This window comes from Marmota marmota, unplaced genomic scaffold (assembly GCF_001458135.2).
Source record: "Marmota marmota marmota unplaced genomic scaffold, marMar, whole genome shotgun sequence".
In the NCBI taxonomy this organism is placed as follows: domain Eukaryota; kingdom Metazoa; phylum Chordata; class Mammalia; order Rodentia; family Sciuridae; genus Marmota; species Marmota marmota.
Window position 1 is genome coordinate 40,156,888 of NW_025999900.1, and position 15,209 is coordinate 40,172,096.

General features: G+C 48.0%; 1 protein-coding gene across 3 annotated transcripts in view; it reads right to left on the reverse strand.

Annotated features, from left to right (window-relative positions):
- The window catches only part of Dpf3 (double PHD fingers 3), a 258,374-nt gene that overhangs the window by 125,671 nt on the left and 117,494 nt on the right, over window positions 1–15,209 (reverse strand). For all 3 annotated transcript variants that reach the window (XR_007345887.1, XR_007345888.1, XM_048798917.1), the window contains exon 3: window positions 8,603–8,710. Coding sequence is in view for 1 of the 3 variants with exons in the window: in XM_048798917.1 (XP_048654874.1) it covers window positions 8,603–8,710 (108 nt within the window). In the remaining 2 variants the exon portion in view is untranslated. The remainder of the gene's footprint in view (window positions 1–8,602; window positions 8,711–15,209) is intronic.

Consider the following 15,209-nt stretch of genomic DNA (forward strand, 5'->3'; position numbering starts at 1 on the left):
GAAGGCCAAGGGCATAACTGAGTGAACCCTCAGGCTCACAACGCCTGCTCTAAACATGGTTATGCCAGGCCTGACCGCAGAATGCAGCTGCGGAAACTGCAACAGCCCAAGCTCCCAGAGCCAGCAGTGCCAAGGACACCGGGACTCAGCCACCCAGCCCTAGCTCCTTCCCTGAGACTCCAGGAGACCAAAGAAGAGGCCCCTGGAGCACAGGCCTTTGTGGCATGAAGCCTGACGGAAGGGGCCTGTGCACTCTCCCTGGCTCTCGGGCTCCAGGATGGATGGCTGCAGGCTCTGACACTGCAGGAAAGAGATAAATGACTGGTCATTTCCCCCTGATGCACTTGAAGGCATCCATTCTCCCAGCTGTACCAAGCTCAGGCAATCCACCCCCCAGCCCCCGCACAGAGACAGATAAGCACTGACAGACGCGGGTGGGAGCCAGAGCGTCCTTCCCCCTCGGAAGGACACAGCCAGACTCCTCTGCAGGCCCGCGGAAGGTCACGCTGTCCACCGGCTCACACCTGGCTCGAGGCTCCGCGGGTCCCTGCCTTTGCCTCCCCCATCGTGCCCACCCCCGCCCGGCTCATCCATCTGAGCAGCGCATGGCAGAGGGGGAGGGCTGGAGGGCACGAGAGCCCGCTGACAACCTCATCAATCTCAGGCTACATGCTTGGCACATCGGCGTTCCTTAAGTTGTTCCCGGACCGGAGGGTGTCGGAGGAGCCGGGGGGACTGTCTTGGGGAGAAGAGAAATCGCACCGAACATCAGAGAGCAAATGGTGGAAGAAGCCTGGAGACTATTAAAATGTGGGCCATGTACAAAAGCAGTGGGGAACTAATTAAGATGCAGGATTTTCAAAAGCTGGGGAAGTTGGCCACGGCCTGCTCCCATCTGTAGAGTTCTGGCAGTTCCGCAGCAGGGCCAGCACCCTAGGCGGCGAGGCAGGCAGAACTCGGACAGGCCCCTCTGCCTGGACGGGCCCCTGGTCGGACACCCCGCCCTCTCATCAGACACCCCTCAGAGGCTCCCTTATGACTGACTTATGGTCCCCTCTGCCCTGGGACATCACAATCTATGGTCTCCTGCAGGGGCCCTGCCCTCCTGTCATTTTCCCCAATCAGGGGTTATCCTGGTCATTCATCCCCAGTCATTGAAGGACTGCCAAAACAGGGGGGAAAAAACAAGAGAAAGAACCAGAACCCTATTCCCAAGTGCCTTCTCTCCCATCCCTTGGACTTCAGTAAGTAGGACCATGGCAGCAGGGACTGACAAGACCTTGGTACCCAGGGAGCAGGACTATCTGCCACCCAGCCCTTGCAGTCTGATAGCTTTGATATGATAGCACCAGGACTGGCGTCTGTGTTGGGGCTTGGAGCAAACAGTGCCAGTTCTGACTGGCTCCCCTTAGGGTTCTTTCCTTGGCCTCACCATTGACACCCCTGGGAAATTAACTTCCTACTCTGCACACAGTTTCCAAACCTCTAAAACGAAGACAATATCTGCCTGAGACCACAGGGACCAAAGGTCTGGGGTTGAAAGATGCTAAATTGATCTAAGCAGATTATCTGAGCATTTAATCCAAAGGGACATAAGCAAAAGTTTGTTCCCAGACTTTTTCTTTGCTTCATTCCAAAAAAAAAAAAGCAAGCGTAAAAGCCCCGTTTTTTTTTTAATCAGCTGGCTTTTGCCCAACATCTGCTTGTTTCAGGGCCTTCTAGTGGATATTTACTATCACCTTTCTCCCCTGCCAGCTTGGCTCCCCTTCTCAAGGACAGAACTTGATTCTCGGGGAGGTGTCCCCAGGGTGGCCCCCTCACTAGCCCCAGGCCCCTGCTCCGGTCCTCACATTGTAGGGATCATGATATCTGCACTGTGAAACACCTTGCGTCGCCTCTGCGGCCAAGTGCAAGCTGCAGCGAACACTGAACTCAATTGTTAGTCAGCCGAGAGAAATAATGTTGTATGTGTTGTCCTTCAGACGCCCAGGCAAGTAGGAGGTTGTGAGATGTTTATTCAAGACTGATTGGAGGGGTGATGTTTGGCGTGAGAAACGCATAGGTCCAGGGACACTGAGAATGCTTTCAGACTCCTAAGAGCGCTCCCCAGCTCCCAGCCCTTTCCCCCCAACGCATACACGTTTTTCTTTCCAGCGGGTAGTAAAGAAACAGAGGAGGAATGGAGTATTCACAGTGAGGGAGAAGGGTTGGGGACAGCAGGACTGGGGAGTCCCTCCATCAGGGTATAATTTAGCCCAGGAACCAAAGACTTAATGCCAACCAAGATCCACCTCCGCTGTCTCCACCCTGGGATGCTCTGTGCTCCAGGTGCTAAACCAGAAATGAGGGTTCCACAGCTCTGTCCAATGTCCCGCAAAACCCCTCCTCTCTTTGCCCTGACCTGGTTTCCTGACACAGCACTGCTGGCCCAGGGCCAGGGATAATTCTAACCCTTGCCACACCCTGGTCTTTGTCGGTGGAAGCTGTCCATCACTGCCGGACTCAAGCAGGGATGAAAAGGAAGACAGGAAGGACAAGTTGCGTGTTGGTGTGATACACTGCTGTGGCATCTCCTTCCTACCCACAGAAGACCTGATCTGCAGGACACTCTCACCTTGAGGCCACTTGGCTCCAGATGGTGTCACTCAGTCTCCCACAGGCCAGTCTCGCACTGGCAAGGGTTAGAACCCCTCTGCCCTCTTCCCAGGGAGATGAGGACATCTCCGGGTAGTACTGATGGTGGACAGAGGGGGCCTTCAAGAGTCCTAGAACGTGTCAAAGGGAGTTCAGGGGAGCCCATCCCAGATTTGGGGAGGGAAGGGTTAGAAGAAAGGTGGGTATCCTAAGGGGCTGGGTAGTGGAGGGTGCCAGGTGTGGGTGGGCAGGTGGGGGTTTTGTTTGGCTTTCTTCCAACATGAACTCAGTTGTCTAATCTCCATAAATTTTAAAGATTCATCCCAGGATAGACAAATTGATTATTGATTTTCTGCAAGTTTTATCCAAAGAGAACTATATATAATGTTGTACAATATGCTTTTTCCCCCCACTTAGCAATATATCTTAGACATCTTTTCACTTTTTTTTTCTATTCACTCTTTTAAAAGACAAAAGAGTAATTTATTTTATGATGTTCTATGTATTTAACTTGTTCCCCATGGATGAACCTTCTTTGTTGTTACTATAAACAATGCCACAATGTATAAATGTGTTTGTTTATATTTTAGATGTATGTATTTAAACTGTATTAAGCTATATTTAACTATAGATAAAGACAGGCACAGTGGCACACGCCTGTAATCCCAGCAGCTGGGGAGGCTGCGGCAGGAGGATCGTGAGTTCAAAGCCAGCCTCAGCAAAAGCGAGGCACTGAGCAACTCAGTAAGATCCTATTTTTTAAAAAAAATACAAAACATGGCTGGGGATGTGGCTCAGTGGTCAACTGCCCCTGAGTTCAACCCTGGGTACCCCACCAAAAAAAGGGCTGGGGATGTGGCTCAGTGGTCAAGTGCCCCTGAGTTCAATCCTGGGTACTTCCCCAAAATTATAGATCATATACATGATAAATTTCCAGGTCAAAGGTCATGTGCTTTCCTGCCCATTTCATTGCCATGGTAAAAGGGAACACACCCCTACGCTTTCCTTCCCAGTGTCCCTCATGGCTCCTCTATCCCCATGAGGAAGTTCCGCCTCAGCCTCCTGACTGACTGCCCCCACCTAGTAGAAACTCGCAGCAATTTCTCCAGGGACTGTGCAGTGACTCTACCCTGAGTCACCCTCAACAGTATCAACCAAAAAAAAAAAAAAATGAGCCTTCCTTGAGTCCAAATCAAATGGAATAAAAATAAGAGATATAGTCATTTAAAAATACCGTCCAAGTCAACCCCATGCTTAGGAAGGACATAACCCAAAAAAGGGAAGAGATTCCCTCAGGTGGAAGCTGCATTTTAGGAATAACAAAGGCAGAGCTGCTGAAAAATGTGCAGGTGGCACCCACCCTCACGGGGCCACCTGCCAAGGACACAGCAGAGGGGCCCAGCACCAGCCTGCGTGCTCCACAACTCAACAGAAGGGCCTCACTGACAAGTGTCCACCCAGAGGGGGCGCCACCTTCTGATTTGCACAAAGGTGCCATATGGACAAGCTGGGGCTATGGACGAAGTTGTTTTCCTGAAACTTTGGCTAGTGTGAAGAATCCTAAAGCAAATCTGTCACCTCTGGGAAAGGAATGGTATGCTTCTTTGGTCACGCTGTTTCACATTCCCTAGATGGGCCCTGGCTGCTTCTAAGTATTGTGTCGTGCCTCCTTGTCACAGGGCCCAGGGCATCTTTGTTCACCCACCATTGCAGGATGGTGTGGGGGTTCCATGCTCAGTGCTAGGCCTGGACCCAGAGGTGCAGATTCAGAACAGGATGGAGAAATGACAGGCATTCTGCTGTGGGGTTTTGTAAAAACAAAAGTAGGCTTAGTGGTCAGCCTGATTACACAAAGAGAAGTTCTTCTGAGAAGAGGCCCTGTCATATGAAAAGTTACTTATCCTAGCCGTGGGCTATTGGTATATTGTGTATTGTGTACCTGGGTGTTGGTGAGGAGGATAAGCCAGCCTGGGGGCTCAGCTCTTCCCATCTGGGAATATGGCCAAGGGTCCATCTTCAGGACTGGTGCTTGTCTCTTCTGGGGAAGAGCCACCTGCAACCTGAGACAGTCAGCTGAGCCTAGGGGGCACAGGCCGAGCGAGCATTTCAAATGATCACAGATACAGCCACTGTGTGCTGGAGGGGACATGGCGGTAGAAAACCACTAGCCCTGGGCTTCCCACTTTTCTCTGCCCTTGCATGTCACAGCAGGCCCAAGGTTGGGGCAAGTCCACAGCAGGCTCTGGAAGGACCAAATGCTCAGAAAATAGCTTCTTGCCTCCCAAGCAGTGGAGTGCTCATTGTCAGATGCATGAGCCACATGGTAAACTCTCCCTGGCTCTGTCCACAGCCCGATTTCTCTCACCTATCAAATGGGTTTATAACACTGTATCCCTTCCTGTCCTCTTTGGTCCCCATAGCCACAGTAGAGTCAACTAAATGATATGGATGGAAAGGCTTTATAAGGGCTTTGTAAACTGGTGTGCTGTTGAGAGACTGCTTCTGAGGACGAGGATGATTTATTCAGTGTCCTATCCCCTGGGGAATGGGGATTGGTGGGGCAGACATAAACCCACGGAAGGGGACAGACACATAGCTGTGGAAAGGGACCGCCTTTCTGTTGGGTACGGTCGCGTTGAGTCTGAGGCTGCTAGTGGCCTCTCTTCCTGCCCCAGGAGGAGGACAGGGCCTGAAACCAGCTGAACCCTGGGGTTGACTGTTACTGGACCTTCTTTTGCTTAGGCTTAGTTGGAGTTGAGCTTCCAGCATTTATGACTGAAGGAATTCCAACAATCTCTTGCTGCATTTTAATAATTAATTAATATGTTAATTTTATAATCCTAAAACAGTCATTAAGGGAAAAGTCCTTGTTAAAGTTTTTTTTTTTTAATTATTTTTTTTAAGTTAGTATCCCTATCAGCATCATGAAGAAGCAGAAAACCATTTAAAGAGAACTTCAAACAACCTGGATTCTCCACTGGATCCACAGGACTTTGCGTGACTTTGAAAAAGTTTCTTAATCTATCTGGACCTCAATAAAATAAGAACTTGGAGTTAATAGTATCTAAGGTACACCACAGTGTTAAATTCTTTGATTGTATGAAAGAAGATCCAATTTATCTGATAGAAAGATAAAGTGTAAATATTGAGAATCAAGACTAATAATTTTAAATTAGTTAAAATTATTATCATGTATTTTTAATAAAATTATTTAAATTAGCAAATTACAGAGATATTTTCATATACATTCAAAACATTCATTGAATCACTAAATTGGAAAAGTTAGAAACAAAATTGGGAATAGCCTGTTTAAATAAATTGTGGTATATTCATCAATGGAATATTATGTAATCATTAAAAAATGAAACTTTTTGTACGTTGAGATATCTCGAGCACTTATTTAAGTGAAAATGGCAAAATCCAAGGTGGTTATGCTCTGTAAAAGGAGGAGAAAATCACATCAATGCAGTTCCTGGGCATAGACAGACCATCTCTTTAAGGAAATTCTGGTGCCACTGATTGTCTCTGGAGAGACTTGCTCTTAATTTCCACCATATAACATACCCTTTTATCTTTTTTTTTTTTTCCTTTGGTGGTACTAGGGATTGAACCTAGGGGTGCTTAACCATTGAAACACATTCCCAGCCCTTTTTTATATTTTATTTAGAGACAGGGCCTCACTTAGTTGCTTAGGGCCTTGCTAAGTTGCTGAGGCTGGATTTGAACTTATGATCCTCCTGTCTCAGTCTCCCCAGCCACTGGGATTACAGGCGTGTGCTACCAAGCCTGGCCTCCTTTTATCTTTTGAATGTCAAAACATGTGACTGTTTTACCCACTCAAAATCAAACAAAAAAATTTTAATTGAAAAGAATTGCATATGACTTGTTTGACCCATGGTGAGCCTGAAAGACTACCTAGGAAAATCAGGTCCTGCTGGGCCTGTTCTACAGATAGAGAAGTATACCAGAAGGTTTACTCACTCAAACAAAGAGACACATCCAACGAGTGGCAGATACCTAAATAATACTTCATAGTTGTCTCAGCCAAATCAGCTATGAAAGGGATAGAATTAAATTGGTCCAGGTAAGGATTAAACCAGGGGTTTCTTTACCATTCTTCCATGACACCCCACAAGATCAGGACCAATGGAGCTATGGCAAGGAAGGAGTGAGCCCTTGCCTCCAAAAGGAACTGTTTATATCAACAATTATTTATGCCTAGTAAAGCAACATGGACTCATACGCTACTGGCTTATGGTCCATCTACCTATAAGTCTTTGACACAGTTTCTCAGACATCAGCGTCCATTCAGGAGATGCAAATTCTGCTCAGTAGATCTGAGAGGCCCAAGATTCTGTATCTGTGACAAGCTCCCAGGTTGCTGTTGCTACTGCTGCTGCTACTGATAATGATGATCAGGACCACACGTTGACCGTAGAACCATGCTGACCAATATGGCACCCTAGCCCATGTGCCACTGAGCACCTAAAGTGTGGCTAGTTCAAAATGAGATGTGGAGAAGTGGAAAATGCACACTAGAATTCAAACACAGTATCAAAAAAGAATGTAAAAGGGGCTGGTATTATAGCTCAGTGGTTGAGCGCTTGCCTTGCATGTGTAAAGCACTGGGTTCGATCCTTAGCACCACACAAAAATAAATAAATAAATGAAATAAATAAACTAAAAAAATATTTTTAAAAAAGAATGTAAAAGATCTCATTCATCATCTTTATATTGATGACATGGTGAAATTATCAAATTTTTTTGACATGTTGGGTTAAATGTTATATATTATTAAAATCCATTTCCCCTGTTTCTTTTTCCTTTTTCTTCATGTGGCTACTAGAAAAAGCAAAATGACAACATTATATCTCCATGGGGTTATCACTCTAGGAAACTTGAGTCTCCTACTGCCTGCATCAAGGGAGGGAGACACTTGGGACAGCTTCAGCCATCACCCTGTAGTATTTTCAAATGTCTGGAAATGGTGTAAGGGAGATCTGATTTGGACGGAGCACAATGAATCTCACCCACCCACCCCTCACAAATAAAACTGCTCCACAAGTGAAATCAGGGTTAAAGCAAATAATCACAGCTGTCATACCCACAGAACCAGGAGTGGAAACACACACACACACAAAAAAAAAAAAAAAAAATAGGCGGGGACCTTGCAGTACAAATGCAGTGTAAGGGCTCAGTGTGGAAAGGAAGGAGTATGGTAGCTGCCAGGTGGCTGGCAATGATTTGGTGACAGCAGAAGCTATCTTGTCAACTCTGTACCACTGGACAGTGCTGTTCCCACCACCCTGAGTCACATCCCCACCCCCACCTCCCAAAACAGAGGTCCCCTTAACACCAAGGGCCCCGACAATCACTTGCCCTTGCTGCACGACCCAGACAGACATGGCTCTGGGGATGGCAGACGGTCTGCAGCGTCATAAGAAGTGCATCAAGATATTCCCAACTGAGTCCTCCTGCAGGCCCAAGGCAATCTGCAAACCCTTGGGGTAAGTTTTGAACCCCAACTCTCCCAGAGTGTCGAGGCATGTTCTATTTTTAATGACCCGTCCCCTTCCAAGTAAGACGCCCAGGATGCTGTGTGGGTATGAGGGGACAGGATCCACGGGGCGTCTCAGAAACAAGCAACTGGAATGCGGTGTCTCTACCTGAGGCCACAAGGATGGTCACCCTGGGTGGGACCCGTGTCCGTTTGCTTTACTTCCTTCAGGTGGCAAGATGAAGACAAAGAAGAGGGCACAAGGCCCCAGAAGCTCAGGAGGACACTGTCTGTTTAGACCCAGAGCGGGCACAGAGATAGCTCTGAGCACCACATGGGCACCTTTGCTCTCCCAGGAAACCCAGCTCTGTGGACCAAGGAGCCAACCAGCCTTGCCTGGGGCCCAGCCCAGATCCCTTCCACCATCACCTCTCCCCAGATGGGCCCACCTGAGCTCCAGAGGGCACTCACCGGGTTTTATTTCCAGCAGCCGCAGCTTTGGGTCCTCAGGCGGGTGCAATCGTCTCTTTTTGCGCCAGCAGCGGGCAGGGTATGTGTACAGCTGGCCTGGAGCAAGGCCTGTGGACAGAGATGATGTCAAGATTAAAGGCTTCAGGCTGTCAGGGGCCTTGGAAATTACCCTGACTAGCCCTGTCATTTACAGTGAGAGGAAATTCAAGCCCAGAAAGGTGAAGTGATTTGTCAAGGTGACACAGCAGGTTGAAGCCAGAGCCAAGGCTGAATCAAGGTCATAGGATCCCAGACCTTTGCTCCATCTGCTCCACCACACTGTTCAGGAAGCCTAGGCCAGAAAGAGCTATCACCTTTACCAAAACCAGTTCTGCTTGCTGACCCAAGGAGAACATCAGAGGAACCTTTCGGCCACCAGAAGAGCCTTTCCAGAGCCAGTTTCATCAAGTGCTTACAAGGCAATAGCTCTGCAGCAACTGCTGCTCTGCCCAGGTCCCGATGAAGCAAGTGGAGCGGCAAGAGTCAGTGGGCCTCCCTTGGGAACAGCCTGGATTGAGGAGCATTTCAAAGAAACAGGATCAAAAGATCCAGAGCTACTTACTGGCTTCTCCTACCCACTGTAAGGTAATGGAGGCTCACAGAAGCCAAGGGAGCCCTGGGCAACCTCCACAGGAATATACCCTGCTCTGGAGCCCAGGCTCCATGGCCTGCACAGGCAGCATTCCTACATGCCCCTGCCCACCTGCCTGGGCCTAAAGAAAGAAACAGGCAGGAGTCCATGGGTAGAATCATGTACCACACTGTCTCCCAATGGAAGCCTCCATTTATATTGATCCCTGACACCCCAGAATCATTGTCATGCCGAGCACCCTATCAGGAGCCTTCTTGTTGTCAGATAACACTACTGTGACTCCTGGGCACACAATGTGGCAACTAGAAGCCTTAGGGGGCACAAATGTTCCATATTAGACCAATGAAATCTATTCCTGGAGAAAAGGTAGGGGGAGGCAAGCGGAGGAAGGTGCTTAAGACGGGTGATTCAGACTGCTTTTTGCAGTCTAAAAAGATCACCTGGTGTCCTCCAAACAAACCAGCAAGCCAGGCAGCCTACTCCCACAAAAATCCCAGTAAGGACAGGACTTCTCTGACTTGCTCTTGTTAGAATCCCCTGACAACCAAACTGTGCCTGACACACAGAAAAATCCAAGTAAGTATTTGTTGAATGAATGAATGAATGAATGAACATGTCCCAGCTTCACCTTAAAGTCACAACTCTGTCTTCTAGGGATAAATGTGGCAATGGCAGCAGGCAACCCCACAGGAGACTGTCTCTGCCTACAATTAGGACCACAGGGCTCAGAAAACATCAGGACCCCATTCCCATCTGCCATCTTCATTTTAGGGGCCTTGAAAGTTAAGAGGGGAAACCGCCTTCATTTTTTGCCTTTACAGAGAAAAATCTATAAAAGTTGCATTGCCAAATATCCATCCATTCTTTTTTTCATTTTGACCAGTCATCTTTACCCGCTCACTAGGTTGGGTCCAAAGCAGAGGCAACTATCTCAGTATTAAAAGAGCCAGAATGCTCCATGCCTTTATGTGCAAAGGATCATTTTAATTACACAGTAGTTCCCACAGGTGGCAAGACTGTGAGAAAGTTGGAGGTTTTGATCCCTCCCCATTTGATTCTCTGAAGCTATTAAGGATAGCTCATAGGGGGCTCCTGCTTCAGGGGCCTCTCCACAGAGAGAGGATCCTGCAGCTCAGAGCTCCCTGAACACAAGCTCATGTGCACCAGACTCAAGTCAATTGTACAGAAGACCAAACAGATCAAAGTAAGAAAGCTCTCCCTACCATTGGGGAGGGTCCCACTGTGACCTCTCTTTGAGGGAAAGCATGATCGAACACTGAGAAATAGCTCAATGTTTCCTGACTCACTTGAGGACCGTGTCACTTCTGATCCTATCATGCCTGAATGGATGCATTGATTCTGGGTCCCTTCCAGATGTTCAGGCCATCACTAAGGTGGTGACCCACAGGATCTCAAGGAAGACTCAAGTGCTGACTATTCCACATCCCAGAATTGGTCATACCAATTCCCCTTCCATTTCAGATTAGTGATTCTTAACCCAGGTTGAAACCAGACTCATCTGGAGAACCTCTCAAAATGCGAATGCCCCAAATTCAAGCCAGACCTATCTAATCGGAATGTAGGTAAGCAAGGAAATTAGGAAATGATTTTTTCAAGAACTTTTTAGACTGCTCCGAAGTCTGACAGAACCTTTGGATGTCTAGGCAATATCTATCTAGTTAGCTGCCTGCATGTTTTCTCTGTTGTGCCAAGACTGGTTTAATCCCTTTCCTGTAGGCTCTCAAAGATTCTTGTATTTCCCCCAGGTATTTAATTAATTGCCAGCTTACCTGACGGTCTCCCCTACTGGCTTTATAAGACCCAGGATGGCAGGAATCATACCCATTTCTAGTATCTCCAACACTTAGCACACAGGGCTTAGCAGGCATATCAAGGAGTAGTTACCAAGTATATTCATCCAGAACTGAACCACACTCAGAAATACAAGAAGAGAATGACCATTGTTGCTGCTGTTCCTGGTTCCAGAGATGCATTCACCAAGATAAACCATGTAAGAGGCACTCCAGAAGGTGGACTCGGAACTGAGCCCAGAGCCCACCATATCCACCCCACTATGGTGGTCTCTGTGCCTAGGGTACCCTTCTTGCCATTTCCACCCTGACCAAAAGCAGGTGAGTAAGAAGAGACGGGTTCAGACCAGGTCTGCCCAAGGTCTAAATGGCAAGAGTTCAAAAATGCCAACGTGTGTCCGGGGCCTACAGCCTTCCTGAGACTGTAGTCGCTGCACTGGTAGATCAACAGCACAGGAACAGCCTCAGCCACTCTGCCTGTAGCCATAGGCCCCCTCTCCTGGACAGCCAGTTTTAGTAAGGAGTTTGAATGCCGACAAGAGGGACTGGTTTTGCTTCATTCTTTCTCTGGTAGATTGGAGAAGCCCCATGATGCAGAGGAAGGGCCCATGCCTCCCGGAAGATGTCCCAACACCTGTCTGAGCCTGCTCCTCACCAAAAGATAAAAGCATCGATAACACCTACCTTAGGTGACTGTCATGGGGAGTCACAGGTACTCAAGAGGAAGCTCTCTGTACCTAAGTCAACTTGGCAAACGTCAGTTGTTGGTTATTATAAGTTAGCTGACTCAGATGAGTCCTGGACCTGATGCCAAAGGTATGACAAGGCACCCACCTTACCAGTCCAGGTCCCTCTTTGTCCCTCCAGCCATGAGGGTGGAAATAGGCTTCTCTTTGATGTCCGTTTGGAATCCACCTTGTCTCAACAAGCAAATGGCCCCAGGAGCTCCCTCGGGGCTCCTCCCCCACCTCCTTGCCCTCCTCACTAAGCTGACAGGCACCAGGGTCCCGTTCTAGGGCCAACACATTCAGCTCTGGAGCTCCACTTATGGAGGGAAGAGCAGAGCCTCATGAGACTTATGTTGTTTATCTCATTAGAACAGGAGGCACATAACTCAAAAGCCCGGGTGTGTGGAAGATGGAGGAGGGAGGAGGAGGAGGAGGATGGAGTCACAGCTGCTGTCAGGGAAATTAACCTTGAGGAGTGAGCCTGAGGCTAGGGGTGGATATGGAGGAGGGGAAGCAGGAGGCAGGAGACAAGAGGGGGGACCAGTCCTCCCTGGTAACCAAGGCCACGGCTACCCTTCCTTTCACACACCCCACTGAGCAAACTGCTTTTCTGTTGCCTTCAGCCGCAACTCCACTGCCCGTGCAAAAGCACAGGGACGACAGGGACAGAGAGGGAGGGAGAGGGACAGAAATGTGCACCCCCGCTGGGAGAACTAGTTCCACAGAAAATTTTGGTTTGAAAATTTGGGCTTGATTCCTAAATGGTCAGCAGACTCCAGACAAATATCTTGTGATACACGTTGGTCAAGTTCAGCAGGTGGGTCCTGAGTTCTGAGCACGTGTGACAGGCAAAGCATGAGCCATGAAAGATTTAGAAGATGAAATGGCAAAGGAAAGAGAAGGAAGAATGATCTATGGAAGAATAACAGCAAATAAAGTTAAAAAAAAAAAAATCCTGAGATGGCTTCCTCTACCCTCAACCAGAGTTGGACTGTGGAAGTTCAAGTCCACTCGAGGGAAGGGCTCTCCCTGTAGCATCCCAGAGAGGTGAGTCCACGGCCGCCACAGAACCTTCCCTACAATGGACAATTCAGTACTCACAGGTCAGCCTGTGCCCCTGTTGGCCAACACTGATGATAGAGATTTGCTCGGCCCTCATTGTGAATCAAAATCTACCTTCCTGAACGTAGGCCAAGAGCACACAGGAATCCTCAGCACCCCAACTCTCCATCCCATATATACACTCTTGAATTTGAAGAGGAGCCTAAACAAGAAGCTTCAGAACTAGAAAGGAACGGGAATGGGGCAGAGAGGTAGTGGCTCCACCTGCTTAGAGCCAGGTGACAAATTAAGAATCCAAATTAAGAATCCAAATGCTGCTACCCTTCATCATCTGTCCCCAAATCCAGCCCATTCCATACAGGAATAGGGTGGCATAGAAAACTCCTCTCCAGGCCATCAGTGCCATTTTAAGACCTCCTCCGTGTCTCACTCCCACCGTGTGTCACCACAATGGGTCATTAACAGCCTCCATGTTTATAAACAGATAATAACCTAAGCTGGGGATTCTTCACCAAGACGGGGCATGAGAACTGCATATGTAGTTACCTAACTTCAAACCATTGAACCAGAATATCAGAGACGCCAGTTGTCGTGGAGAAAACGCCCACATAGGGAACTTCGTACCAGATCAGATCTTACTTATATTTATATTCTCGGGGCTTGCCCAGCACATAATAGGTGCTGTCGGTGACTGTGACTGAAAACACCAATTTGAACCAACTCTACAGAGCTGAAGGGATGAGTCACAGGTAGGGCTTGAAGAGTGGGCAAGATTATTTCACGAGCATTCACACTAGGGGCATTTCCACGGAGCTCTGTCCTCTCCCCTTCTCTTGCCTTATCTAAGACTTGCCCTGACTTCAAGGGCCATCTCTTCAGTGTAGCCTTCCAGAACCATCCCCAGAATGACTGAACTCTAGACCCATGACAGCCCAGTCCAGGACTCAGCTGCCTCTCTGTCTGGCTCTCCACCCATCTGCCCTTCCTGCCTGCCCGCCCTCCACTCCCCCTGAGTAGCTGTCTTGCTCTACAATTCAATTCCAGTGTCTCTTGTGTCAAAACGGCCCTGGCGAGATGGACCTCTGCCCCTTCTGGTCCAGGGGTTCTCAAGCCTTCAATGGTCCCATCACACCCAAAGCCAACACAGCAACAATGGCTGACATTTACCGAGCTCTTACTCTGTGCAAGGTTAGCACCTCACATTCGTTCTTATCTCATCATGGTGGAATCCCACGAGACCTTTAAAGGCTGAGAACAGGGGAGCTAATGGTGACCAAGTCACACAGCTCCTAAGAGGGGTCTAGTCCACAGCCCATGCACAGAACCTATCCACTCCCCAACCTAAGTCCTCACTGAGCCCATCCCATTGTTTGCCTAAAAATGACAGGATTGAAACTCAGAATCCTGCCCTTGTGGGAAAACAGTTCCCCACACCAAAGCCACCAGGAAAAGTCTCCAACCTACACACCCACTCCCACCAAACCATTTCTCATGGAACTCATTTTTCCTCTCACAACACATCACATCACATCACCCAATTCACCAACTATAATTACTCCGAGAAAAATGCACCTTGGTAATACAGAAGCATTGTAATAAGGCATATAATGAGTATGGAAAAGCAGGAAAACCTCCAGGACACACTTTCTAAATTCATCAGAAGAATTTTTTAAAGGATAATAGGATTACAATATGAGCTTAAAAGTTATTGGGTCTGACCCCTACCCCATACAAGAATCACCTCTATAATATCCCCGGCAAGTGCCCCCCACCTGGTTTTTCTGTTTCAATAATCCTGGTTTTCACTTTGACATGAAGCAGCCTACTATGAGGTTGAAAGATTCTGATGTTAGAAATATGCCTACCAGTCTCATCTGCTGCTGGTGGGAATGCAAAGGACACGGTACCATGAGGAAGAATTTGGCATACCTAGCAAAACTACATAAGTATTTCCCTCTTTGATCTAGCAATTCCACTTCTGGGAATCTCTATCACAGATTCACATGCAAAAATATGAAAGTCTGTATTCACTGTAGCCTATTTTATACTCCAAAAAGACTGGAAACAATCCAAATATCCATCTATAGGAGGCTGATTAAATAAGCAACAGGGTATACACACAATGGACTACTAAGAAGCTGTTGAGAGAGAGAAGGGAGGGAGGGAGGGGTTAAGGAAGGCAGGCAAGCCCATGGGAAGGAGGGAGGGAGAGGAAGGGAGGCAGGTGGCGCTCAAGTGGGCACCTACATTCTTTGGATTATGGGCTGCTATGATTTGGATATGCGTCAGTGTCTTCTCTAAAGTTTCATGTGTTAGAAGCTTGGTCCTCAGTGAGGTGAGGTTGAGAAGTGGTAGAACCTTTAAGAGCCGGGGTC